At 47.5% G+C, this 26,070-nt stretch overlaps 1 protein-coding gene across 3 annotated transcripts in view; it reads right to left on the reverse strand.

The window, feature by feature from the left end:
* Positions 1 to 26,070, reverse strand: part of SPTBN2 (spectrin beta, non-erythrocytic 2) — a 935,599-nt gene that overhangs the window by 123,755 nt on the left and 785,774 nt on the right. For all 3 annotated transcript variants that reach the window (XM_085625501.1, XM_085625502.1, XM_085625503.1), the window contains 2 exons: positions 13,261 to 13,391; positions 9,147 to 9,351 (listed from right to left, as the gene is read on the reverse strand). In XM_085625501.1, coding sequence (XP_085481627.1) covers positions 9,147 to 9,351; positions 13,261 to 13,391 — 336 coding nt within the window. The remainder of the gene's footprint in view (positions 1 to 9,146; positions 9,352 to 13,260; positions 13,392 to 26,070) is intronic.

The raw sequence follows: 26,070 nt of genomic DNA on the forward strand, positions 1-26,070 counted from the left end.
CTCCAGTTTCCCAAATCTCATTTGTTTCTTCAAACTTGTACTCCATTTTTAGGTCTCGCCTGACCCAGCGCATGCGCTGGTCTGGCGAGACATTTTGGGAGGGCTCCAAAAAGTGCTACCAGGCCAGCCTAGAGCTACAGTGCATGTGCGCGGGCACGCGTGCCGCGCTTGATCGCGATCGCTTTGATGTTTGATCGCGATCACTTTCGCGGCCGCACGGCCGCTTTGATGTTCTCCGTGAGGCTTCAATAGATTGCAGCAGTTAAAACAAGCATTGGCATAGCCAATAGGTCTCGCTTTTGGGACCTTATAAGTATTTAGTTATGCAACTGTTGCATGGCTAAACACTTATAAGGTCCCAAAGGCGAGACCTATTGGCTATGCCAATGCTTGTTACCATTTTGTTTTTATCCTGTAATGTTGATGCTATCTTATTCATAATAGGACAGTGTCAAGACTTTTGGGTGGCTTGCTCACAATTTGTTGTTGGTTTTGTTAACATAACTATTTTTTTTGTCCTGCACAGTAGTGCCATTTTTATTATTATTGTTTCTCAATCTCTCCTGTCTCTGCCTACCAGCTTGCTCTCTAATTGTCCACATTTTGTTTTTATGTTTTCACAGAACTTTATATACTGTGCAAGCACAACACGTGAAGTATGAAGGATTCAGTGCACTATGGGACAACATAATTTAAAACTGTTCTCTTGACACCCGATAAGACGGAGAAAGGTAGCAAACTAGATTAAAAATGTTAATTTTGATTCCAATTTGAAAAAAAAGACTTTACTAGTTTGAGATCCAAAAAGAATCAGTAAAAGCAAACATTTAAAACAACATCATCTGAATTGATGTTCGATTTCTGAAGAATGTCCACCAGATAAGAGATATGTTTTCTTATTCAACAATTATCGCTTTTCTGAAGTGACAGATTTTCCTTACCTCACCTTTTTAGGTTTAAGCCTACCAGACTGCACAGCTGTATGATTGCAAAGACCCATTGTGAACATGCTGAAAGCTTTTCTAGGAATACATTCCGCTAATGGCTTACCATTGGGATTGTGTTTAGTAACTCACAGTTGCCTGCTTTATATTTGCTGGCTTTGTTTTGGCTGTCCAGCATGTCTTTGTCCATCCCGTGGAGCATACCCTGTTTACTACCTCTCTGACTGTCTCCTGGATTTTTACTACCTTTCTGACTGTATCCTTGATTTCTTCTACAAGTGCTCCCTTTCTGAGATTTTTTTTTCTTTTTCGTGAGGTACTCCATAGGTTTCATTTTTCTCCTGTGTATGTTAGTTCAGGAAGCAGTAAACGTGCTGTATCTCTTGGAAAGGTTTTCCTGCGTCCTGTTCTTTCTTCATGACTGATTCTACTTATCTCTGCCACTGCCACCTAATCAATATCTCATGTCAGTGAGGAACAATGTTCTTTCTAAGAGGTTGATTATTTTGGTCAGTGCTCTTTACCAATAGTATATCTTAAACAATTCTCTTCCTCAATTCCACTCCCACGCCATAGGCGCTGGAAATAGGGGAGCAGAGGGCGCTAAAGCACCCCCAAAATAACCATGCTTAAGTTCAGAAGTGAATGAGCAATAAATCTACCTTTAAATTTAGTTTTTATCTTGTAACATTTGGTATGCCTTCAAAGACAGAGGTCAAATGTTCGGCTATGTCTTTCCAAGGGAGGTTGGTGTTTACTTTTCTTTCTCTGACTGGAAAGTGAAAGGATTGATGCGACAATCTTACTGGAAATTTGGGGGTGTGAGCAGGGCTTTAGGGTGGTACCGACTTTAGTGGGGGGTGCTGTGGTTGAAAATAACTTTTGGTTTGAAAGCTAGTGAACTTTTTTGGTGCGTCCAACAGTTTTCAGGCACAATAGAAAGGTCACGATAACTCTGGTGATTAATATTCCTACTGGCGAGAGATCAGAATTTTGTCTTGTGGTAATTTTGGCTCATCATAAAGTAGTGCTGAGGGTTAATGTGCCTGCTGCAAAGTACCATACAGTTCACAGAACTGAGTGTGAATGAACTAAGAGTAGCATTATAAAAAAAATTGAAATATAAGTTGGACAGCGGCTATTGAAAGATAAGGTGCACTGTTGGAAAGTGGTACTGAGGGAATTCATGGAGAAGGAGGCACCAATGAAGACTGTTCCACGGGCACCTCTAGCGCTAAAGCCAGCCCTGGGTGTGAGAGGGAAAGGCTGCAGCTGCCAATTTTTTTTGTAACTGTACAAATATTTCATAATATATCTGAATTGGAATCAAGACCTACCTCATGATTATAAGTGAGGTAGTAGGTCTATTTGCAACCCATGGGTAATCGTAAAATGAGTTAAACACACATTTCTACATGGGTGTTTGTGATCACCAAATAGCGAATTGCAAAAATTTGCTATTTGGAAATCGCAAACCATACCCTACGTACATCTGGCCGTAGGTGATGCAGATTTTCACATGTCGTTTATGTGCTGTATAGTGTTCGAATATGCTACTTACCAGTATGCATCTGTTGTTGGCATGTAGGGCTGCTGACATTCATATCTGTGCATAGATCGCCGTCTAGTGTTGGGTACGGATGATTGCATATTGTTGTCCTGGAAGAGTCTTCAAAGTATCACGAGATAGGTGGCTCCTCCCCTGGACTACAGTGCGCATGGGCATCCTCTCCATCCTCAGATTGTTTTTCGCCATTGTGGCAGTGATGGAGTAGATACAGTAAGTGATGACCATGCTATACAGTAATTCTGAGAGCTGCAGCCGCTACAGGCGCCGGGGAGGAGGGTGGGCGATTTGAATGTCAGCAGCCCTACATGCCAAGAACAGATGCATACTGGTAAGTAGCATATTCGGTTCGAGGCATGTGGGCTGCTGAATTCATATCTGTGCATAGATTATATAGCAGTCCCTTCATTAGCGGCGGCTGCCCGTGTCAGCTGCAGCAGTCTGAAAAAGGGTCTTGAGAACAGCCTGTCCTACAGCTGTCTGCTGTTTTGAATGTACATCTACACAGTAGTGTTTAGTAAATGTATGTATAGTGGACCATGTGGCTGCTCTACATATTTCCTCTAAAGGAATGTTCCCTAGGAAAGCCATTGACGCCCCTAACTTTCGTGTTGAGTGGGCTCTTGGGGGAATCGTTAATGTGCGTTTAGCTTTTTCATAGCAAATTTGAATACATTTAACGATCCATCTGGCTATCCCTGCTTTGGAAATGGCGTTGCCCTTGTGTTGTGGAGAAAAGGCAACGAACAGTTGTTTTGTTTTCCTAAAATCCTTTGTTCTGTCTATATAGTACATGAGAGCCCTCTTTACATCTAGTGTATGGAGCATTCTCTCTGCGACATTTTCTGGATTTGGAAAGAAAACAGGCAGTTCAATAGTCTGATTCATGTGGAACTGCGATATCACTTTAGGCATGAAGGTGGGGTTGGGACGTAGTACAATTCTATTTGCGTGAACCTGTATGAATGGCTCTTGAATGGTTAGTGCCTGGAGTTCACTAACTCTTCTCAGCGAAGTGATTGCCACTAAGAAAGCTACTTTCCAGGTGAGGAATTGGATCTCACATGAATGTAGAGGTTCAAAAGGTGGACCCATCAGTCTGGTGAGGACCACATTCAGGTTCCACACCGGTGCCGGTGGGTGTGTTGGAGGAATCACTCTTTTGAGTCCCTCTAAGAAGGCTTTGATGGCAGGCACTCTGAATAAAGAGAGGTGCTGCCTGTTCTGAAGATAGGCTGCTATTGCGGTTAGATGTATACGGATGGAGCTGTATGCCAGATTGCATCGGTATAAATGTAGCAGGTAACAGATGATGTTCTGAATGGATGCAGCCAGCGGATTAATGTCATTGTTTTTACAGTAAATGACAAATCTTTTCCATTTAGCCGCATAGCAAGCTCTGGTCGTGGGTCTCCTGGCTTCCTTGATGATATTCATACATTCTGGAGGCAGGTTCAGGTAGCCAAACTCTAAGACTTCAGGAGCCAGATCGCCAGGTTCAGCTGTTGCTGGTCTGGGTGCTGAATTTCGCCATGGTTCTGTGTTAAAAGTTTGGGTGTTAGCCGCAGTCTTTGAGGCGGCACCACGGAAAGTTCTAGTAACGTGGTGTACCATGGCTGGCGTGCCCACATTGGAGCAACCAGGATGAGTGTCAGTGAGTGTTGCCTTAGTTTGCGTGCCACTAGCGGTATCCATATCGCATTACCCTGCGACTGTGGATGCGGGAACCTGGCGGCAAAGCTTTGGCATTTTGCGTTTTCCCTTGTGGCAAATAGGTCCATCTCTGGATGACCCCACTGCTGGAAGTACGGTTGGAGTACTGATGGATGTAGCTCCCACTCGTGCATTTGGTGGCTGTGTCTGCTGAGCAGATCCGCCATTTGGTTGTCCTTGCCCAGGAGGTGTTCTGCCATGAGGAACATGTTCCTCTGAATGGCCCACCTCCACATGCTCTGAGCCAGATGAGACAACTGTGGAGAGTGTGTTCCTCCCTGCTTCTGTATGTAGTACATGGCAGTCATGTTGTCCGTCCGGATCAACACGACTTTGTTGCACAAGTGTATTTTGAATGCCTTCATTGCCAGGAAGATTGCCATCAGTTCCAGAAGGTTGATGTGCATCTTCTGTTGCTGTGTCGTCCATAGTCCCTGCACTGTGTAATTGAGTACATGAGCTCCCCATCCCTGGAGAGACGCGTCCGCCGTCAGTATTATTTGTGGAACAGGCTCTTGGAACGGTCGGCCCTTGCAAAGGTTTTGTGGATTCCACCAATGCAGAGAGTTGTATGCCCGACCGCTCACCAACACTAGGTCTTTCAACTGTCCTTGAGTCTGATTCCATTGACGTGCCAAGCACTCCTGAAGCAGGCGCATATGTAGTCTTGCGTGCGGGACTATGAAGATGCAGGAGGCCATCATGCCTATCAACTGCATGAACACTCGCGCTGGAAGGGAGTGTTGAGGTCTGAACTTTTTTATCAGCAGTTGCATGCTGTTGATCCTCACTAAATTTGGCTGAGCTTTGGCTGCCAGAGTGTCTATGGTCGCGCCCAGGTACTGCCGTACGTGGGCGGGTTGAAGATGTGACTTTGGATAATTTAGTGAGAATCCTAGGCTATGAAGAAGGTGAATGGTGTGGGATATGTGGCTGGCACACTGCTGGGCTGACTTTGCCTGAACAAGCCAGTCGTCCAGGTAAGGGAAGACGTGAATGTGCTGTCTCCTTAAGTGTGCAGCCACTGTTGCCAGGCACTTGGTAAAGACTCTGGGCGCCGTCGTTACTCTGAAAGGGAGTACTTTGAACTGATAATGCTGATCCTGAAGAGTGAACCTGAGATATTTTCTGTGTGATGGGTGTATGGGTATGTGGAAATACGCATCCTTCAAATCCAGTGTTGCTAGGAAGTCTCCCTGACTGAGTAACGGCAGAACTTGCTGGAGGGTGAGCATATGAAAATGCTCTGACAGAATGTATTGGTTGAGAGGTCTCAGGTCCAGTATAGGTCTGAGAGACCCGTCCTTTTTTGGGATCAAGAAGTACAGAGTACACCCCTGACCCTCGTTGTTCTACAGGCACAAGCTCTATGGCTCCTTTCTGCAGCATACTTAGTACCTCCTGCTGCAATAATGCCAAGTGCTCTGCGGACATAGGACGGTGCCTTGGTGGTATGTTGGGTGGACTGGATGTTAATTCCAGACAATAACCGTACTGGACAATTTCTCTGACCCACCTGTCTGTGGTGATGGATCTCCAGACTAGCAGGAACTGTTGGAGTCTCCCCCCGACCGGTGTTATGTGGTCGGGGCAGTGACAAGACGTCACTGTTTGTTATTGGCTGAGGACCTGGTGTTGTTATGACCTCGTCCTCTGCCTTTGGTGCTGGATCCACGATATCCACCCCTATTGTTCTTATTATAGGTACTCTGGGTACCTCCTTTATTGTACTGCTGCTGGGACCCCTGACCTCTAGCTGCTCCTCTATTCCCGGGACGACGAAAGGAGCCACTCCGAAACTGCTGCAACTGTAGAGCCCCCATAGATTTCGCAGTTTGTGTCCTTTTTAATCTTTTCTAGGGTAGTGTCAACCTCGGGGCCAAACAAAAAGTCTGGGTTGACTGGTTGATTCAAGATATTATTTTGAATTTCTGGTTTGAAACCTGATATTCTCAGCCATGCGTGCCTCCTCAACATCACACTAGTGTTGATTGCCCTTGCTGCAGTGTCAGCTGCATCTAGTGCGCATTTGATGGACGCATTTGTAATGAGTTGTCCCTCTCTGATGAGGAGCTCCGCTCCATCTTTTTAGTCATCTGGTAGGTGTTCTAGCAGTGTTTCTAGGGTATCGTAGTGTGACCTGTCGTATCTGGCCAGGAGTGCCTGAGTGTTGGCAATGCGCCAGATGTTTGCTGCTTGTGCTGCTATCCTTTTTCCTGATGTTTCTAGCACTTTGGACTCCTTGTCCGGAGGGGGAGCATCACCGGTAGTTTGCGAGTTAGCTCTCTTGCGAGCATTAGAAACTACCATGGAGTCCAACGGCAATTGACCCTTAATGTACATTGGGTCCCCTGGGGCTGGTTTGTATTTTTTCCTCTATTCTCGGGTTCAATACCCGTGCTCTGGTTGTCTCCTTAAAGATGTCCTTAGCATGTTTAATAACCCCTTTTAACATTGGTAGAGTCTTGACCGTTCTTTCTGATGTGGAGAACGTGTCCACCAAGAAATCCTCCTCCACAGAGTCCGAATGAAGTTCCACTCCGTGATTGGCTGCCGCTCTTTCAATGAGGGCGTTAAAAGCAGCAGTATCTTCAGTGGGAGATGGTTTTATATTATAAAGAGGAGTGTCAGGAGCATTTTGTGGGTCTCCTGGGTCATTAGGGTCTCCCCATGCTTGATCCTGGTCTTGCTGTTGGTCATCAGGGTCATTATCCACAGGATAAGTGGTGTCCTCAGTATAGCCCTCTCCTGCATCTGCCTCCGAGTGTGCGGGAGAAAAGGATGGTGGTTCCTGATTATATCCAATCCAATCTAGCCGCTCGTCTATTCCGAACGGTCTTTTTTGACCGGAACCGGGCGCAGGCCATACACCTGGTCTCATCATGATCCGGTGATAAACATTTGTTACACACCGGATGGACATCAACGTGTGGATATTTTGCGTGACATAGAGGACATCTCTTGAAGGGAGTCCTCGATTCCATCTTCGTTCGTCGATAGGAGTTCGGACCGAAACTCAGAATAAGTTCGAGAACAAGTATAGTAATCTATCGATACCGAACGCAAACAATACCGACGATATCTAAAGGCTTTTGGCCTTAAATAAAGTTTTCCTAACTTGAGCTAAGATAAGCACATCCGAACCCAATGGCGAAAAAAACCAATCTGAGGATGGAGAGGATGCCCATGCGCACTGTAGTCCAGGGGAGGAGCCACCTATCTCGTGATACTTCGAAGACTCTTCCAGGACAACAATATGCAATCATCCGGACCCAACACTAGGCGGCGATCTATGCACAGATATGAATTCAACAGCCCACATGCCTCGAACATCAGTAAAACTGTATGTTTGTGCAAATGTAATGGTAATTTCATTTGAAAATGTGTTATCTGTAACGGCGGTGTGCTACCACACCATGCATACTCCACTCGACACCATTCCACTCTATGCCACTCTACTTCACTCAACACCCTCCATTCTATGACACACTACTCCATTCTCTGGAACTCCACGCCACTTCAATCTACTCCATTGCACGCCACTTCACTCTACTCCATTGCACTCCACAACACTCTACTCCAAAGTACACTACTCCATTCCACTCTAAGCACTCCATTCCAATTTACTCCACTCCCAACCTCTATGCCACTCCACCATACACAACTCCACTTTACGCCACTCCACTAAGACATTCTACGATACTCCACTCTCCACCACTCTGCTTTATTCCACTCTATGCCACGCCAAGACACTCAACTCTACATCACTCTACGCCACTCCACTCTACACCAGTCCACTCTACTCTAGGCCACTACTCCACTTTACAACACTTTCTGGCACTACTCCGTGCTAAGCCAGTTCACTGTATGACACGCTAATCCATTCCAGTCTACGACACTTTGCCACCTGACTCCATGATACTCCACTCTACTGACCTCCACGACACTATAATCGAATCCATGCCGCTCTCTTCTACGCCACTAACTTTTACCAATGCTGAACAGCAGCCATGCTGGTGTATAACATGGCTAAAACACATTGGCGAAGCCAATAACGCTCGTATAGATGAGAACTGTTGGCTTTGGTAATGCTTTTTGAACTAATGTCACAAATAAATAAGCAGAATTATTATAGAGTGGATCCATTTTTTTTGCTCTCCTTTTCTGGGCTCCTAAATTTTAGGAGACAATTTAGTTTGAATGCCACATTGCACTGACCACTGCTGCTACAGATCATAGATGAAAATCAACCAACGGAACTGCATCTCTCCTGCTTCATTTATTCTGTGTACAGTTGATTGGCCATGCTCTTCACTCTTCAAGCTTCAACTCTTCCAGTTTTTATATATGTGTACAAAGTGCATTCAGGACATTTACCTTTACAACCCTTATGCATGCTATGTGTAATCATCATGGACATAAACAAACTGCTTCTGAAATGACCTGTATAGTCTAAGAGGGAGAAATACGACACCTTTACAAAATGCTGTGTAATAACCAGAGTCCAGGCTAAAATGTCACACTTGGAGGAAAGTGAACGGCAATGCGCTCAGGATTAGGTAGATCATTTTAAACCGCATAGTATTTTTGTGGGGCCCCTAAGCAAACAGCTTTAATGTTCTCCCTGACCTCCCTGTAGATGTCACACCTCATGCAGACACCTGATGAAAACACACCCTTAAGTAAACTCCCCAAACCTGCCAAACGCCTCCCCCGCAAAAATATAAAGGGATACCGCATGGCCTCAAGTAAGCCAGTAACAACTTAATCTCTGGGTCCTCAACAAATGTAATGTTTTGACATTCTCTTCACTGTCCTTCAAAGGTCACCAAGGTACCATCGTCTGTCTCTATATTCTACCAAGTTTGGTGCAGGTTTGCATTTGAGATCTACAGCTGCTACCGCCCGGCATCAATACTCACTGTAACATGTTCATAATCTTGACCAAGCTCATGGGAAGCTGCTACCACTTCCCGTTCAGAGATCCACTGCTCCAAGTCATCTACATCACGTTTAAGCTGGCAGAGGCGCTGGTGCTCCTGGAGTTTGCCACGTCGCTCCTCCGCCAGGTCTTTCAGGCTTGCATAGAGCTTGTCTACTTGCCCTTGGCGCAATGTAATGCGGTCACTGAAAAAAACACAGGAGGAGTGACTGTGCAAGAATGAAGTAATATACATATTAAGTAACAATAGCTACGTAGAGGTTTGTCCCTATATAGGGAATTACCGCATTGAAATAAATTGTGACCTCATAGTGGACATCAATTAAAAAAAAATATCTACCACAGATTGCTGACATCATGTTCCTGCTCAAAACTCCCATGCAAATGTTGCAAACACTTTCTTCCATCATGGAACTGAATGCCATCTGACTGTCAATAAATAGCAATTAGTTGGAAGCTCAGTGTCTTTGGTGATGTGTGTTAATGACTGCAGGACATGATAGTCTACTTGCATGAGGTGAGTTCACCTCTGACCCCTACACTGTATTTTCCATACGAGGCATCAGCATTATCAATGTTTCAAAAAACAAGACTATTAAGAAAACCTGAGCTCAACAGAAATACAAGATTTAAATTGAGAAATTCTGGCGGACTGCCATGTCAAACTTTGTACGGAATTGTATGCACCAAGCTATGAAACGGGAAAGTCCCAGGAAGCATGGAGGGAAAAGAGGTTAGTATGTCCCACTCTCTCTGTCGGACACAAGTTACCGAATCCCTGCTTTCTGGTTCCCTAAGACAAAAGCATGGTAGTGCAAAAGCTTCTTTACTTAATAATCAAGTATTATCTAAAGCATCTATCAAATATCACAGCATTGAATGAGGAATCCAGTCTTTGAATAACCTATCATACTGTGAAAATGAAATGGTGAGATGACAACACTGAACAAGCATTGGCATAGCCAATAGGTCTCGCTTTTGGGACCTTCTAAGTATTTAGTTAAGCAGTACAATATCCTTGGTGCAACCACATCAACTGTTGTATGGCTAAACACTTATAAGGTCCCAAAAGCGAGACCTATTGGCTATGCCAATGGTTGTGTGTGTGTGGTTGTGTGTGTGTGTGGTTGTGTGTGCGGTTGTGTGTGGTTGTGTGTGCGGTTGTGTGTGGTTGTGTGTGGTTGGTTGTGTGGCTGTGGGTGTGTGGGTGGCTGTGGGTGGTTGTGGGTGTGGTTGTGTGTGTGTGTGTGGTGTGTGGTTGTGGTGTGTGGTTGTGGTGTGTGGTTGTGGTTTGTGGTTGTGTGTGTGTGGTTGTGTGTGTGGTTGGGTGTGTGTGTGGTTGGGTGTGTGTGTGGTTGGGTGTGTGTGTGGTTGGGTGGTTGGGTGTGTGTGTGTGGTTGGGTGTGTGTGTGGTTGTGTGTGTGGTTGTGTGTGTGTGTGTGGTTGGGTGTGTGTGGTTGTGTGGGTGCAGTTGGGTGTGTGGGTGCGGTTGGGTGCAGTTGTGTGTATGGTTGTGTGTGCTTGTGTTTGTGTGTGGTGGTTGTGTGTGTGTGGTGGTTGTGTGTGTGTGGTGGTTGTGTGTGTGTGGTGGTTGTGTGTGTGGTTGTGTGTGTGCGCGCGGTTGGGTGCAGTTGTGTGTGGTTGTGTGTATGGTTGTGTGTGTGTGTGGTTGTGTGTACTTGTGGTTGTGTGTACTTGTGGTTGTGTGGATGTGGTTGTGTGTGTGGGAGTGTGGGTGGTTGTGTGTGGGTGGTTGTGTGTGGGTGGTTGTGTGTGGGTGGTTGTGTGTGGGTGGTTGTGTGTGGGTGGTTGTGTGTGTGGGTGTGTGGGTGGTTGTGTGTGTGGTTGTGTGTGTGGTTGTGTGTGTGTGTGGTTGTGTGTGGGGGGTTGTGTGTGGTTGTGTGTGGTTGGGTGTGTGGGGTTGGGTGTGTGGTTGGGTGTGTGTGGTTGGGTGTGTGGTTGTGGGTGTGGTTGTGGGTGTGGTTGTGGGTGTGGTTGTGGGTGTGGTTGTGGGTGTGGTTGGGTGTGTGTGTGTGGTTGTTTGTGTGGTTGTAGGTATGGTTGTGTGTGTGGCTGTGTGTGTGTGGCTGTGTGTGTGTGGCAGTGTGTGTGTGGCAGTGTGTGTGTGGCTGTGTGGTAGTGTGTGTGTGTGTGTGGCTGTGTATGTGTTGCTGTGTATGTGTGGCTGTGTATGTGTGGTTGTGTGTGGTTGTTTGTGGTTGTGTGTGGGTGGTTGTGCGTGAGTCTGGTTGTGCGTGTGTCTGGTTGTGTGTGTGTCTGGTTGTGTGTGTGTGTCTGGTTGTGTGTGTGTGTCTTGTTGTGTGTGTGTGTCTGGTTGTGGTTGGGTGTGGTAGTGGTTGGGTGTGGTAGTGGTTGGGTGTGGTAGTGGTTGGGTGTGGTAGTGGTTGGGTGTGGTAGTGGTTGGGTGTGGTTGTGTGTGGTTGTGGTTGTGTGTGTGTGTGGTTGTGTGTGTGTGGTTGTGTGTGTGTGGGTGTGGTTGGTTGTGTGGGTGGTTGGTTGTGTGTGTGGTTGTGTGTGTTTGTGTGTGTGGTTGTGTATGTGGTTGTGTGTGTGTGTGGTTGTGCGTGTGGTTGTGTGTGTGGTTGTAGTGTTGTGTGTGTGACAGTAATACTAAAAGCATATCAAAATAAAGGAACACAAACATCGAGTTTGTGGAAAGAGAAAGCACATTGTAAGTCAAACGGGCGCAGCAAAGCATTAACACAACAACATGTTCTTTGATGTTTGATGTTCTTTGAACGAGAACATCAAAGGGGCGCCGCGAAAGTGATCGCGGGCAAAAGTGAAAGTGATTGCGGTCACTTAATGAGCATGATGAGGTTTGCCATATGGTGCCTCTGCTCCTAAGCGTGCGCCCGTGCACATGCACTGTAGCTCTAGGCTGGCCATGGTAGCATTTTTTGAGCCCTCACTAAAAGTCTTACCAGACCAGCTCATGCGCTGGGTCAGGCGAGACCTAAAAACGTGGTTAGAACCGAATCAAATGGGCTAGACTGCTAAAACAAACTGTTATCCCTAAGAGCTACCTGTACTTAAAAAGAAACTGAAGTCCAGGAAATGCACCTTCACAGGAGAGTATGGAACACTCAAAGGTGATCAAAAGAAGTTAGCATTAAAACATTCATCACTATGAAATCAAAAGGTCAAGTAAATGGTTTACTCATCTAATATTAAAAACAAAGTTCAGCATTTGAATAGGCTGCTAGCGTCCAGGGATTCCGACCTGAAAATGTAAAATAGGCACCCAACATGATGACCTCTGCTAAGGTATGTCAGGCATACTTGGACAAGGCATGTTGAACTTATGCTGATGTCTCTGCACATAGGGGTTTTAAGCATTCCAGAATATTCAATTTAATGACAGAAAATGTTCAATGTATGAGTTTCTACATAAGATATAAGAAAGCACCTGCCATAACCGTAGGACTAATCTGAAAGTAATGTTAAAATATTCTGGGCCAGCCTGCCGATGTCTAAGGTAAGCAGAAAGCTCTTGGCATCTCAAGGTTTGGATTTACTGAGTGAAAAATTAATTAGCAGTTTTTACAAATTGTGGTAATACCCGACAGGTCTCATTTACACATTGTGTTTGCCCTGTGAGATAGTACAGGTTATGGTCTGAAGTAGGGGTGCGCTGCAAACTCCGGACTGTGGCCATGCACCGTGCACGCTCCACATGTGCCCCCACCTAATGCGGGGCACTGTGCATGCCCCGCTTTGTACATAAAGCGGGGTGCAACAGCCATTTCATCCATTGCCCAGCACTAAGTTCTGTTTTCTCGTTGTGCACGGTGTCCTGCACGCAGCGTGGTTGTGCAATGCTTGTGTTACTGCATGGAATTTGCGGAGTTTCTTGGTAACTCCGTGGAACGCTGTGAGCTCTGCCCGGGCCTAGTTTTAAGTGACAGCCTCACCTCGGGCCCGTGGGCCTTCTCTTGACAATTTTGCAGGGAGTACTGAGAATAACACAAGGGTGTACCCAAAACCAATATAGTCACAGTGCATTAGTACTGTACATCACATTAACATTATAAAATCAATAACAGCCCAAAATCTACAACACTTATACTGACCTCTCAGGGTGGCCATTCAACACCATATCCCTGCTGGCATTGGCCAACTGATGTATGGTTTGTGCATAGTCATCGAATGCCTGCTCCATCACAAGATGCTTCTTCACCATCGCCTGGGCCCCTAGCTCGTCCTGTGGAAACAGAACAATGATGACATCGCCCAGATACAAAAGGCCATACATTGAGCTAAACCATTTTTATCATTCTGATCCAGCATTTCTAAGGTTATAGAACAAACTTAAGGAGCGTGGAGTTAAGCTTCATCTAAAGTCATGAATTATGCAAAATGCTATATCGTGTGATCTGTAACATGCTAGATGTAAAGACTGACACCAAACGTAACATGAGGCATCATGTGTAGCAATGTGCAACATCGTGTGCAATGTCTTACATTGTTTTCATGTCTGGTTTATCTATTTATTAACCCAGGGGCACGGCTCTGCAGTATTGCTACCCAAATCTATCTCTATCATCATGGAACCTGCCTATGCAAGGATGTCTCCCACCACCTCATTAACCTTTCCATCCAAATTACAAGCCCTGTGCTTCAAACCACCACTCACTGCTCCACTTTGAGACTAGTGACAGAGGGGGGTCCCAGGACAGGACCAGTAGGACTATCCCACATACTAGGTGCTACAAAGCTCTGCTTCAATGCACGGATCCAGAGAGTTTGCCCATAATTTATCCAACAACAGCTTCCAACAACATGAGATGGACACTAAAAAATGGTACTAATCTTTCTTTACCCTGAAACATTTGTCAAATTTAACATGAACTGTGTTCAGAACAGCCCTGATGAAAGGGAGCTTCTGAGAAGGAGTCAGGTGTGACTTCTGCACATTTATAGAGAACCCCAACGAATGCAGGAGGTTTGCCGAAGTCTAAAGGTGGGAGATGACAGCCTGGGGTAAGGACGCCATCAAAAGCCAGTAGAGGGAGGGGAAGACTGACACCCCTAAACTGCACAGATGAGCTGCAACCACTGCTATCACCTCGGTGAACACCCGAGGGGCACTGGTAAGGCTGAAGGGGAGCAGAGTAAACTGAAAGTGCTCATGGCCTACCTTGAACCGCAGGTAATGCCTGTGGTCCGACAGGATGGGGATGTGAAAATACGCATCCTGCAGGTCCATCACTACCATCCAACAAGACCGGAGATAAAGTAAGCATCTTGAACTTCTCCTTTTTGAGGAAGAGATTGACAGTCGAAGATCTAAAATGGGCCTCAACCCTTCGTTCTTTTTCAGAATCAGAAAGTAGTGGGAATAACAGCCACTGCCTACTTCTGAATCAGGGACCCTCTCTATAGCTTCCTTGGCCAGGAGAGCTGTAACTTCCTCTTGGTACACTTTTAAATGATCCGCGGCCAGCCATTCTTTGTGGCAGAATGGGAGGAGGAAAAGAAAGGAAAGGCAGAGAATACCCACTTGTCCAATGCTATGGAATTTCAGTGGGGGAGATGATGATGGAATCTCCCACCAACTAGAGTAGTGTGGTCTTGCAGAGTCAGACTAGGAGTGCTTGGAGGCTGTGGCTGCCGAGGGCTTCCATTAATTTAATGGAATCAACCGTGTCCACATCCCTCCACAACTTGGGAAGTCTGAGTAGGACGGTGGCAGGGATAGGGCTGACGCAGCTGGAACTTCTTTCTGTTTGCCACAAAAGGGGCAAAAGCTAGACTGGCCACGAGGTGTAGAAGAGGCCCAAGGATCTGGCCGTAGCTTGAAAGTCCTTGAACTTCACTAGGGCCGAGTTTGCCTTGTCCCCAAAAAGCCAGGATCCATCAAACACAAAACAACAAGAAATTGCCAATGCTGATATTATATCAAACCTTCATTCACTAGTGCATAAAAATTAAGTCTAAGACAGCCCTTTTCTAGAATTGAATTATTTCAAATTTATTTCAACATTCTTTTATCTTTTTGATTCAAAGAATATACCTTTAAATATACATCAAAACTTTATAAAGAAGTGATAATAAAACACATTTTCAATCCAACCAATCAGACTATTATTGATACAAACTGACCGCACTCTCCAACATTCCTTCATACTATTAACAAACCCCATCCACAAGCATTTATAACCCACACTATACACCAGCCATACACCACAACCTCATACTGGCTACGAACACCTATTCAGTCAATTAGAAAAAGCCAGGGGTAACAACCAAACACCACAATAAAGTTTGCACAGTAGTCTTTCAAGTGCACTTCTACACTAAACACACAACTCTTTAGGATTTACAGTGCACGAAAGCAACACAATTAAACACCCCAAAAAACTGTTGAAGAATGCCATGAGGAGGGCTTGGTGGACACCACGGGAGTCACTTTTACAAAAAAACAACAGTCATCTACCGACAAGATGGTCTGTCTCCACATTTTGCCCCAATTCAAATATTTTCAAAATAATCATTATCAAAATTGGCATTTGATCAAAAATTTGGATCAATCCTTTTCTAATGGACCTCTTTTCGCCTTTAAGAAAATAAAAGCATCGCCAATCATGTGGTTCGTGCCATGCTACCAAAAGTGATTCAACCAACGCTTAGAAACTATCTGGGCCTGGCACCGGTTAGCGGGCATCATAAATGTGGCTCATGTTCCTGTTGCGAGCAGACAATTGAGGGATTGTTCTTTTCCCACAATGGAACATTAATGGTCTTTCTGACAAATTGGAGGACCCAGAAACATCAAACTATTTAAAATCATTTGATCTCATCTTACTCCAAGAAACCTGGGAAGAGAAAGAGATACCCCTACAAGGATACACAAGTCAAATACACCCAGCAACTAGAGGTTCTTCCTATGGTCACAGCTCAGGAGGCCTGGCATCATTCGCCTCAATACTAACAATCGGAACAATGGAAGAAATCAATGCAAAAATCACTCCTCCTAGTGCGATACAGGCACTAGCAATAACAATTGAAAATAATCAGGTGGCTCAACCACTACACATCATAAATATATACATACACCCCAAGCACAGACAAAAAGGGGCAAGAGAACTCATTAGCGAATTAGTAAAACTCATGGAGGAAAGGGAAATGGAGAACATACTTCTAGCAGGTGATTTTAACCTTCACCTCTTTTGGAGAGAAATCAGATGATGAAATATCACAGGGAATGGACATAGCGTGGGGAATACCAAACCAATCCACAGCCTCTCCAAACAAGCAAACAAGATGCTCAAATCAATTAGTGAAAGACCTTGAGCAGTTAAACCTGAGAGTACTAAACGGACGATTTAAAGAGGATACACCGCCAGCATCAACATATTTTTCCTCAACCACTGTTTGAAATAATAAGCTCGTTCAAGGTTTAGAGAGAACGGCCAAAGTAACCATTTGCCACTAGAAGTGAAACTAGGTGTCACCAGCAGGAATGATACGGAAGCAAGTAGAAGTATCGGCACAGAGTATACCACCAATTATAGACGAATAAGGTGCAAGACTGACAAAGCAGAAGAATTAACAACTAATGCAAAAACAATCCTGCACCAGATAATAAGTTTGACAAAGAACCCATTAGAGGTTTGAGAAGAATTCGTAACGGTACTCAGAACAACACACGCCACAGAGCAAAAAACCCGAAAAGGGAATACGCCGTGTAATGTATTCGGTAAGGTAATCCCACCAGAGATAAAAAATCTAAAACGGCAAATAAACCAGATCCTTAGGCAGCTCCGTAAACAATCAAAAACGAAGCCCTGCAAAAAGAGCTGCGAACCCTAAAGGCACAGCTAAAGAAAAAGACTTGGGAAACGAAAAGGCAATTGAACGATTTTGGAAAACAATCCATAGCCTCCAAAGGCCAGGCCACAAAGGAATCAACTCATACATATCAGAACCCGAATGGGCACATTACATATTAAATCACTTCAATGATAAAAACCCAGAGGGGGATCCACCCAGAGGTAGAACTCGGATAATTGAAATGAATCCAAGTACCTGCAAAACTGGAACACACAAATATGAAGTATAGGACGACCACATTTCGACAGCGCCCCTGAGCAAGACCGCAAATCCAGAGGAGGTAGCAACAACAAGCCTCAAACTAACCTTAAACAGAAAGAAAAAAAATCACGCAGCAACAGCAGTTAGGATCAAGCCACAAATTTCAAAAGGGAAACTAGAGGGTGCTCCCGGCCCCAATGGAATCCCGCCAATAATGTACAAGCAAGGCGCCGACTTTTGGAGCGACACACTGGCGCCAGCCTTTCAGGAAATCAGGGAAACAGCAATATGTCCATCATCCTGGAGAGGTTCAATAATAAGTCCGATTTACATACAGGGCGAATGGAGCAATCCAAGCAACTATCGACTTATTGCCCTAATCGACACAGAGGTAAAGTACTATGCGGGACTTTTTTTTTATTTTGTAACTGATAACACATGGTGACATACACAGCTGTGCGCCTACAACCCTGAGGCCGGCTGCATTCACTCTAAATGGAACGTCACATGACAGCTTATCCCACATCCCGGAGGCAGGGCATCGCTGTGTCCAGCAGTTGCAGTGCGATATATTTTACCAATGATACATTATTGTATGTCAATTCCCCTATTCATTTCCCATCTGGGAATACTTAGTTTTCTTCTTAAACTAAACAATTAAACCAACGCCCTCCCCTCCCCCTACCCGTAACCTTTGAGACGTCCAGTCAGTCACTGTCCTGAGAGCTATACTCGTACACACTACCTTGCTGTGAAGTCTCCATTCAAAAGATACTACACTCCGAATTTCCCATATCAGACAGGTGTTTGTCAGTTAATGGCCATTATGTCCCCCCTTCCACCAGTCCCCCTCTGATCTTGTATCTCTCCTACCCTTTTGTCTATGAGGCCCGTCGATCTCTTGTAGGCTGTCCCCCAATCTCCTCAGAGAGCAGCGGTGCCTGGGTTCGTCTCGTTGTTTGTCCCCGTCTCCACAGCCACTCCACCCCTTCCGAGATAGTCTGTATATAGTCCCCAGAAGTTCTTTGGCCTACTCCGCGGTGGGAGCAGTTCACTAAAAGTCTCTGATTGCGTGCAGCAGTAGAGCATGTCGCGTGTCCATTGCACCACTGTGGGTAAGGGCCCCCGCATCCAGCACATTGCTACCCTGCGCTTTGCCATCATCATTCCCATGTCCACCAGTTTACGTGCTGCCCTCGGTAGTTTTCTAGAGTAGCCCAGCAGTGCCACTGCTGGGTCTGGAGTAAGATCCCGTTCCACCATCTCTCCTATCTTCTGAAAGATGGCGTCCCAGAATTTGTAAACACCAGGGCAATCCCACGCTAAGTGGATGAAGTCTGCCGCTGGGTGGCCGCATCTATCACAAGTCGACCCCTCCCGCAGGCCATACCTGTGCAGTCTCTCTGGCGTATAATAGACTCTATTTATATATTTAAAATGAATCAGTCTATGTTTGCCATGCAATGATATTCGACGCGTACCAGCACAGCAATACGCCCACATGGCATCATCTATCACAGTGTCTAGGTCCCTTTGCCAGGCTAATCTGGCCTTGGTGTATTGAGGAGTTCTCTGTGACATTGCTATTCTATATAGTTTGGATATTAACTTACGGGGACTTTTAGTTTTGATGAGATACGATAATACCAAAACCTCAGGGGGTTCAACCATGTCGTCCCCTAGATGCTGCCGCCATGCACTTCTCACCCTGTGAAATTGAAAACGCTGTAGCTGAGTAGGGACTTCTACCATAGCAGCCACTTCGTCCCATGTTTTAGCGACACCATCTGTAAACAGCTCCCCCACCGTGTGAATTCCTAGTGTTCGGAGGGCCCGCACCACCCCGCGATCCCTGCAAGGGGACAGCCAGACCGCCCAGTCTAGTGCCATTGCCGGAGAGTATAATAATGCCCCCGCCGTTTGCTGCAATATGTTATTCCATGCATGCCTAGTTGAGTTGAGTGAGTCTAAAAATCCCGTTCTGCGGTCAGCCGGCTCGAAGATGACCGCCGTGAGTGGGAGAGGATCAGCAAACAATCTCTCTAGCTTAAGATATGGGACTGATTCCTCACCATGAATCCAATTATGCGCCTGAGCTCCCCTGTAATACAGCTCCAAATCAGGTGCCCCCAGGCCTCCCATATGATAAGGCAATGTCAGCACTCGCCAGCTAACGCGGGCCTGCTTGCCTGCCCACGCCTGCCGCAACAAGGATTTATTAAGCCTAGCGAAAAAGGTGCGAGGCAACACCATAGGGACATTAGTAAACAAGAATAGAAATCTAGGCAGCACAACCATCTTCATAATCGATATCCTACCAACCAGTGACAAAGGTAGCCCAATCCAGGTTTCCACGTCATCTTCTAGTTTATCAATCGCCCTGCCATAGTTCTCCCTGAGTCCATATGCAACCTTATCCCAAGGTATCTGACCGAGTCGTCCGACCACTGAAGCAGATATTCCATCTCGAATGGGGTAGTGGACGGGGTCAACGGAAAGGCGATGGACTTAGACCAATTGACCTTCAGTCCAGAAAGTGTCCCAAAGTGCACCACCTCCCGCAATACCGGTGACAAGTTATTCTCAGGGTCTCGGACATAAAGCAGGGTGTCCTCTGCGTACGTGGAGACCACTATCTTGTAGGTAGGAAAACTCACTCCTCTAAGGCTGTGATATTCCCGGAAAGCGCACGCTAAAGGCTCTGCAATCAGGGCGTACAGTATGGGCGACAGTGGGCAGCCCTGACGCGTTCCCCTGGAGATAGGGATAGCGTCCGTGATTAGGTCACCCAGCCGTATCCTCACAGTAGGTGCCTTATATAGCACCCCAATCATCTGCAAGAAGACTGGACCCAGTCCCATTTTAGTCAAAACCTGTCGCATGAAAGGCCATTCGACCGAGTCGAACGCCTTCTCCATGTCCAGGAAGACAGCGAGCGCCTTAGAATCCCGCCAGACATGCTGCATAGTGCCAAACACCGTCCGCAAATTGTAAGTGAGGTTTCTACCGGGCACAAACCCTGCCTGCTCTGGAGCGACCAGCTCCGAAGTGAGCAGAGCAAGGCACGTGGCCAAGACCTTCGCAAATAGCTTAGTATCCACGTTGAGCAAGGAAAGCGGTCGAAAAGAGCTGCATTCCTCCGGGGTCTTACCTGGTTTGGGGATAGCCACCAAAATGGCCTCTCGCATTGACTGTGGCATTTGGCCCGTAACACACATCATCAAACAGCTCAGATATCTGTGGGAGCAATAGGTCTATGAAGGTTTTGTAGAAAGTGACCGTGAGGCCATCCGCACCTGGTGCGCTATTCGCCTTCATGCCAGCCAATGCCTCCAGGATTTCGTCCTTCTCTGTGGGAAGGGCCAGGAATTCCCTATGCGAATTAGTTAGGAAGGGTAACTGAATGTGTTCCAGGTAGTCCCGTATGCCCTCGTTCATGTCATTCTGTCGTGAAGCGTAGAGAGTTGAATAATACGACTTGAAGCGAGCTGCAATGTCTGTCTCCTCCGTAAGCAGTTCCCCTCCGTCCGATCTGATCTGATCTTGGTAATGGTGGCTTTACCCCTCCGGACTTTTAGTATATTAGCCAGTATGGAGCCAGGCCTGTCGCCCTCGCCATACACCCTGGCCATGGCATACTTCCCTAAATGCTGCACTTCGTTGTCTGCTGCCTCATGATATTCCTCTAACAGTGTCTTCAACTCTTCTGTAGTACCCTCCTCCGTACCCGACTGCTGCCTGACCTCTAATTCCCCCAATTTGTGCTCCAGGATCGACAGTCTCTGTCGAATATCGCGAAGCACCCCGGAGTGCTTGGTAATAGCCACCCCACGGATGTATACCTTAAACGTTTCCAAAACCGTTTGGAAACTATCCACTTAACAGATATTGGTGTCAAAAAACGTTGTTATCGCTTCCGCCATCTCTTCTTTAAAGAGGGGGTCCAGTAGAGAGTATGGGGGAAACCGCCATGTAAATAGAGGTATGGTCTTCCTAGGTGTGGATAGAACCAGCTATATAGGAGAATGATCTGATCGGGAACGCGGCAAAACCTGGCACGAACGCACCTGTGACATAAGAGAGGTTGATGCAAGCCAGTAATAGATACGCGTGTGTAGGTTATAGTAAGCGCAGTAGTGCGTAAAGCCCCCCTCCGTAGGGTTAAGCGTTCTCCACACATCCATAAGTGCCATACTGACCATTGTCCTGTCTATTATTTTAACTGCCGACGCCGGTGTTCTGGCCGGACCTCTCGATCTGTCTAGGCTCGGGTTCCTAACCATATTGAAATCTCCTCCCTACAAGATTTGAGGCACTCCACTATCACTCACTAAATTGGCTAGCGAGGTGTAGAACTCTGGGCAATCATAGTTTGGGCCGTAAACATTGACCAATAGTAAGTCGAGACCCCTACCCTGACAGCGCGAGAGCACAAACCTACCCCCGCAGTCCGCTGACAGCAATTGTACCTTGTAGTCCGACCTAGGGTTAACCCAGGTCATTACCCCCCTGGCGCTTGTTGTAAAACCGGCCTCATTAACATTTCCCATCAATCCTCTAATGCGCAGCATGAGGCTCTGGTTTGGGAGGTGCGTCTCCTGTAGAAAGGCTAGGTCAATGGTGTGCCTAGTTAGTTAGTGTAACACTTTACGTAGCTTTCGGTGATCATTCAGGCCTCTGACATTCCAGGTCACCACTCTTATGGAGTCCAGCGGTCCCCGGAAAGTGGTTTTACTAGTCATTACCATCCTGTCTGTTACGCTTTACGCCTCTCTCTGAGTACTGTACATGACATCTGAAGTGGAAAATGTGCGACAATTTGTCCTGCCAGATTGACCTCTGAATAAAAAACTGAGACCCCCCCCCCCCCACAGCAGACCACCCACAACTCTGCCATGCCGCATCCCATTTAGAGACTTCCCACACCTCCCGCTACCCTCCCCAAACAAGTTAACCCCTCAAAGTTGTGTTTTGCACTCGCAGGCGGAGGTCGCTCCGTACTTAATCTATCAAGAGATGTCACCTTGTACCCGGTCACGACCTCCGAGCGCAGATTTCAAATCTATGCCCCACTGCTAAGTCAGAAGTAAACGCTGCATGCATCAATGCGCGACCCGCATACCCGAGTTGTGTGCCCTACTAGAGTGCACGCTATGCCCATTGCGTACTGGGACCTCCGCTGAGGCCAAAACCTGTTTACCAGCCTACACTCTTTAGATCGCCACCTATATGGCAGCTTGCCAACTTCTTGGCAGTCTGTATGTCAATATTTCAGTGAGTGCCCATTTGTCAACAGCTATATACACCTTGTCTACACATTTCCCACTCCACCCCCACCCCCTTAGCCCTATAGAATTAGATAACTTCAACACACGCTTGCCGTCTAAGCAGACTCAGTCTTGTTGCTCCAGCGCTCCCTCCGCAGCTTCTTCCTGCAACTGTCTCTCTGGGCTCCACTTCTGCTCTTTGTTCCAGTCTTTCAGCGCCCTCTGCAGTGCCTTTTGATCCATGAAAATGTGGGTTCTCCCCTGCCTGTTCACGCGCATCTTGGCAGGATACAGCATCGCGTAATCCAGTCCCAGCTCCCGCAGCTGCTTTTTTAGTGGGATAAACTGCCGTCGGGCCTCCTGCACTCGGGCAGTAAAATCCGGATATAGTGAAATGGTCGACCCTTCATATGCCAGCCTCTTTTTCTCCCTCGCCACGCGAAGGGCCGCATCCCTGTCCCGGTAGTTCAATAGTTTCGCTATGATTGGCCGCGGCGGTGCACCTGGAGGGGGCAGAGAGCCCAAGGATCTGTGCGCTCTCTCCACCACAAACGTATTTGAGAACACTTCCGCACCAAGCAACTCGACCAGCAGCGTCTCCACGAAGCACTCCATTCTACCGGTTGGCGTCGTCTCCGGCAGGCCCGTGATCCGCAAGTTGCAGCGACGTGTACGGGCCTCAAGGTCCTCAGTTTTATCCTGCAACACCTGCATGATACGCCCAAGCTTTTTATGGCCTGTATCCAGCGAAGTTTGCGCTTCCTCGACTCCTGTAAGCCGTTGCTCCGACTGATCCAGTCGTTCTGCATGTTTGTCTATTCGCTCCCTCATCCGATCCATCCTGTATGAAAGGGCATCAATCTTTGCGCCCAAGGAGGTGATGCCGCTCTGCAATCCCTTCTCCATGGAGAGCAACAAGCTCCGGATATCCTGTCCTTCATCCGGCGGTGGGGTTGCGCTACTTGCTGCCCCCTCAACAGGGTCATGGGTTTTAGAGCGCTTCTGATCGAATGTTAGTTTCGACTGAGTCCTGTCCGACTTGCCCATCGTGTATTCTGCTACAGCTTGGCGTCACACACAGCGGCCACAACATCCCACAGAGGCGCTAAAAAGTGCTGGTTTACAAGAGGACTTTCTCATCAGGAACAGGCCTCCCAGGCCGTCAGTCCCGGGTCACCACACGGCGCGTGTTTGCAGCGTTGTTGACTGGTCCCCTCCTATGCTGCTTTGCCTGCTACTGCCCGCCGCACTACCAGGCCTCGCACCTCTTCAACACAGGTTCCTTCTGCGACCAATGCACCACGTGCAGTTGAGCATTCAGGCTAGTAGAGCTACACCCTAGGGGCCCCCCTGTCTCGAAGGCCCCCCCGCTCTTCACTCTGCTGGGACTTGAAGCAGGGACCCCGCCGCCTTCAGGCGCCTCTCAGACGCAGTTGGAACCCGGCTTCTGCTTTGCCACTCACCGCACCCCAACTACTGTTCAGGTCCACTCCGTATTTCGTACCGCCCCTATAAGGGTCGTCATATTCGAGCATGTACTTCGTGGTTAAGGCTCCCGCCTACCCTTCTCCTGCAATGGCCTTGTGTCTAGTGCCTTTGCGTCGTTACTGCAGCCACACCACAACTCCAGTGCCCAGTGTCAGGCAGCGCGCCGTACACCTTGCACCAGTGCACCTGCTCGCCACTGCAATTGGTGCCCTCTTACTGTGCCTCGTCGTTATGCCCCACACCGTACAGTGGCGGCGCTGGGTAGCTCAGGAGACGCCGCCCCACTATTTCTGTTGTCGTCTCATCTGCAATGGGCAGCCAACCGGTCCGGGCTGCCTGGTACCTGCTCAGTTAGGTACTGCCCAACCTCGCCTCGCTGCCAGTACAGACAGCACTGGGGTCACTCTTTACACACCCGTGTTGGGGCTGCTTATGGCGACTGAAGTTAATGTCACTCCTATCGCCGATCCATCTGGCAGCGCAAAGCTCTATCCCAGCACACCTGGCTTATTCACAGTGCCGCAGCGACCTGCTGTGCCTTGTCACGCTTCGTTAATGCGCCCGTTATCCTGCGCTGCGGCGCTCTTCCGTGTCGTGTGCGGCTCCGGCCACAGCACGCGCGTCGGGTGAGTGAAGCGGAGGCACCTGTGCCGGTGAGCCCTCCTCGCTAGTTGCAGTTCAAAGTGTGTGTGCGCTGTTACTTTCAAGGGCTGCCTCCCCCGTTAGCCAGCGGTCCGTAGCAGCGCTCTTGCTGTCACCGCCAGCGCCGCGTCTGCCGATCCACTCACGTCTGGGCCGTTACGGTGGGGGCGGCGGGTAGGGCTGAGCTATCTCCGGCTGCCGTGCAGCACGGCGAAGTCGCTCCGAGTCAGCGCCTACAGCGCTCGGGGATCAGGGGCCTTTCGCCACCCGTGCTCCGCTGGCGATTTCTCGGCACCAACAGTGTCCCCGGGTTCCGGACTTGCAGCGCCGTACCGCTCACCGATCCCGGTGCACAGGGCGCCTCATACACTTCAGCAACAAGCGGTATAAAGCAGGATTATTGCAGGATCAGTATTCTACGCACCGGAGCCCGAGGCTCAAGCAGCCATCTTCGTTTCGAGCCAAGCTCCGCCCCACTATGTGGGACTTATCTTGGAGGAACTAACATCCTGGGCAACCCTAAAGCACATCATCCTAGTTAACCAAACCGGATTCTGTAGAGGCCAGGGCACAATAACCAATATCATGGCGCTAACTCTTCTGACAGACGCGGCAAAAACAGCCAAGAGCTCGCTATTTCTGTTTTATAGACTATAGAGCTGCGTTTGACCATGTAGACCGCAGCAAACTCTGTCAGAAGCTGGAAAAATGAGGGATACCCGGGCCACTTCTACAACAGCTGATATTACTACATACCAACACTTGGGTCAAGATTAAACTGGGCTCTGGAACGCACCTTTCAAGGCAAATCATAACCACCAAAGGCTTAAAACAAGGATGCGCCCTAGCCCCCATGCTGTTTAATCTTTTTCTCGCAGATCTCCCTGGAGAAAACCAAATCGCATGCCCCTCGGCTGGGAGATATCTTGCTTTCAAATCTCTTATATGCAGACGACCTGGTCCTTATTAGTCGGTCCCCCATTGGACTTCAACATCTCCTGGACACCACCAACAAATTCTCAATAAACAATGCATTAAAGATTAACCTAAACAAATCAAAAGTCATGTCCGTGAATTATAACAAAACAAAGAAACTCGCATGGTTCCTGGACGGACAGAGGCTAGACCACGTAGCCACTTACAAATATCTAGGCGTATTTTTAGACAGTAGAGGTTCGTTTAAACACCAACTAGAGGCTATTCGTCGGAAGGGCACTATATTCTATCTCTCAATGAAGCCCTTGAAGAAAGTTCTCCCCGACCGGTCACTGGATCCCCTTCTACAGGTGATTAGAGCACGTTTACAGCCTATGCTCACATGCGGCAGCGAATCCATGCAAGGGAAAGACGCCACGGCTCTAGACAAAACTATCAGTCGAGCATACAGGGCAATCTTCCATCTGCCTAATTACATCTCTCCTGCCCAAATCCGCTTCGAATTTGGTCTCC

The sequence above is a fragment of the Triturus cristatus genome, chromosome 9 (assembly GCF_964204655.1).
Source record: "Triturus cristatus chromosome 9, aTriCri1.1, whole genome shotgun sequence".
Lineage (NCBI taxonomy): Eukaryota > Metazoa > Chordata > Amphibia > Caudata > Salamandridae > Triturus > Triturus cristatus.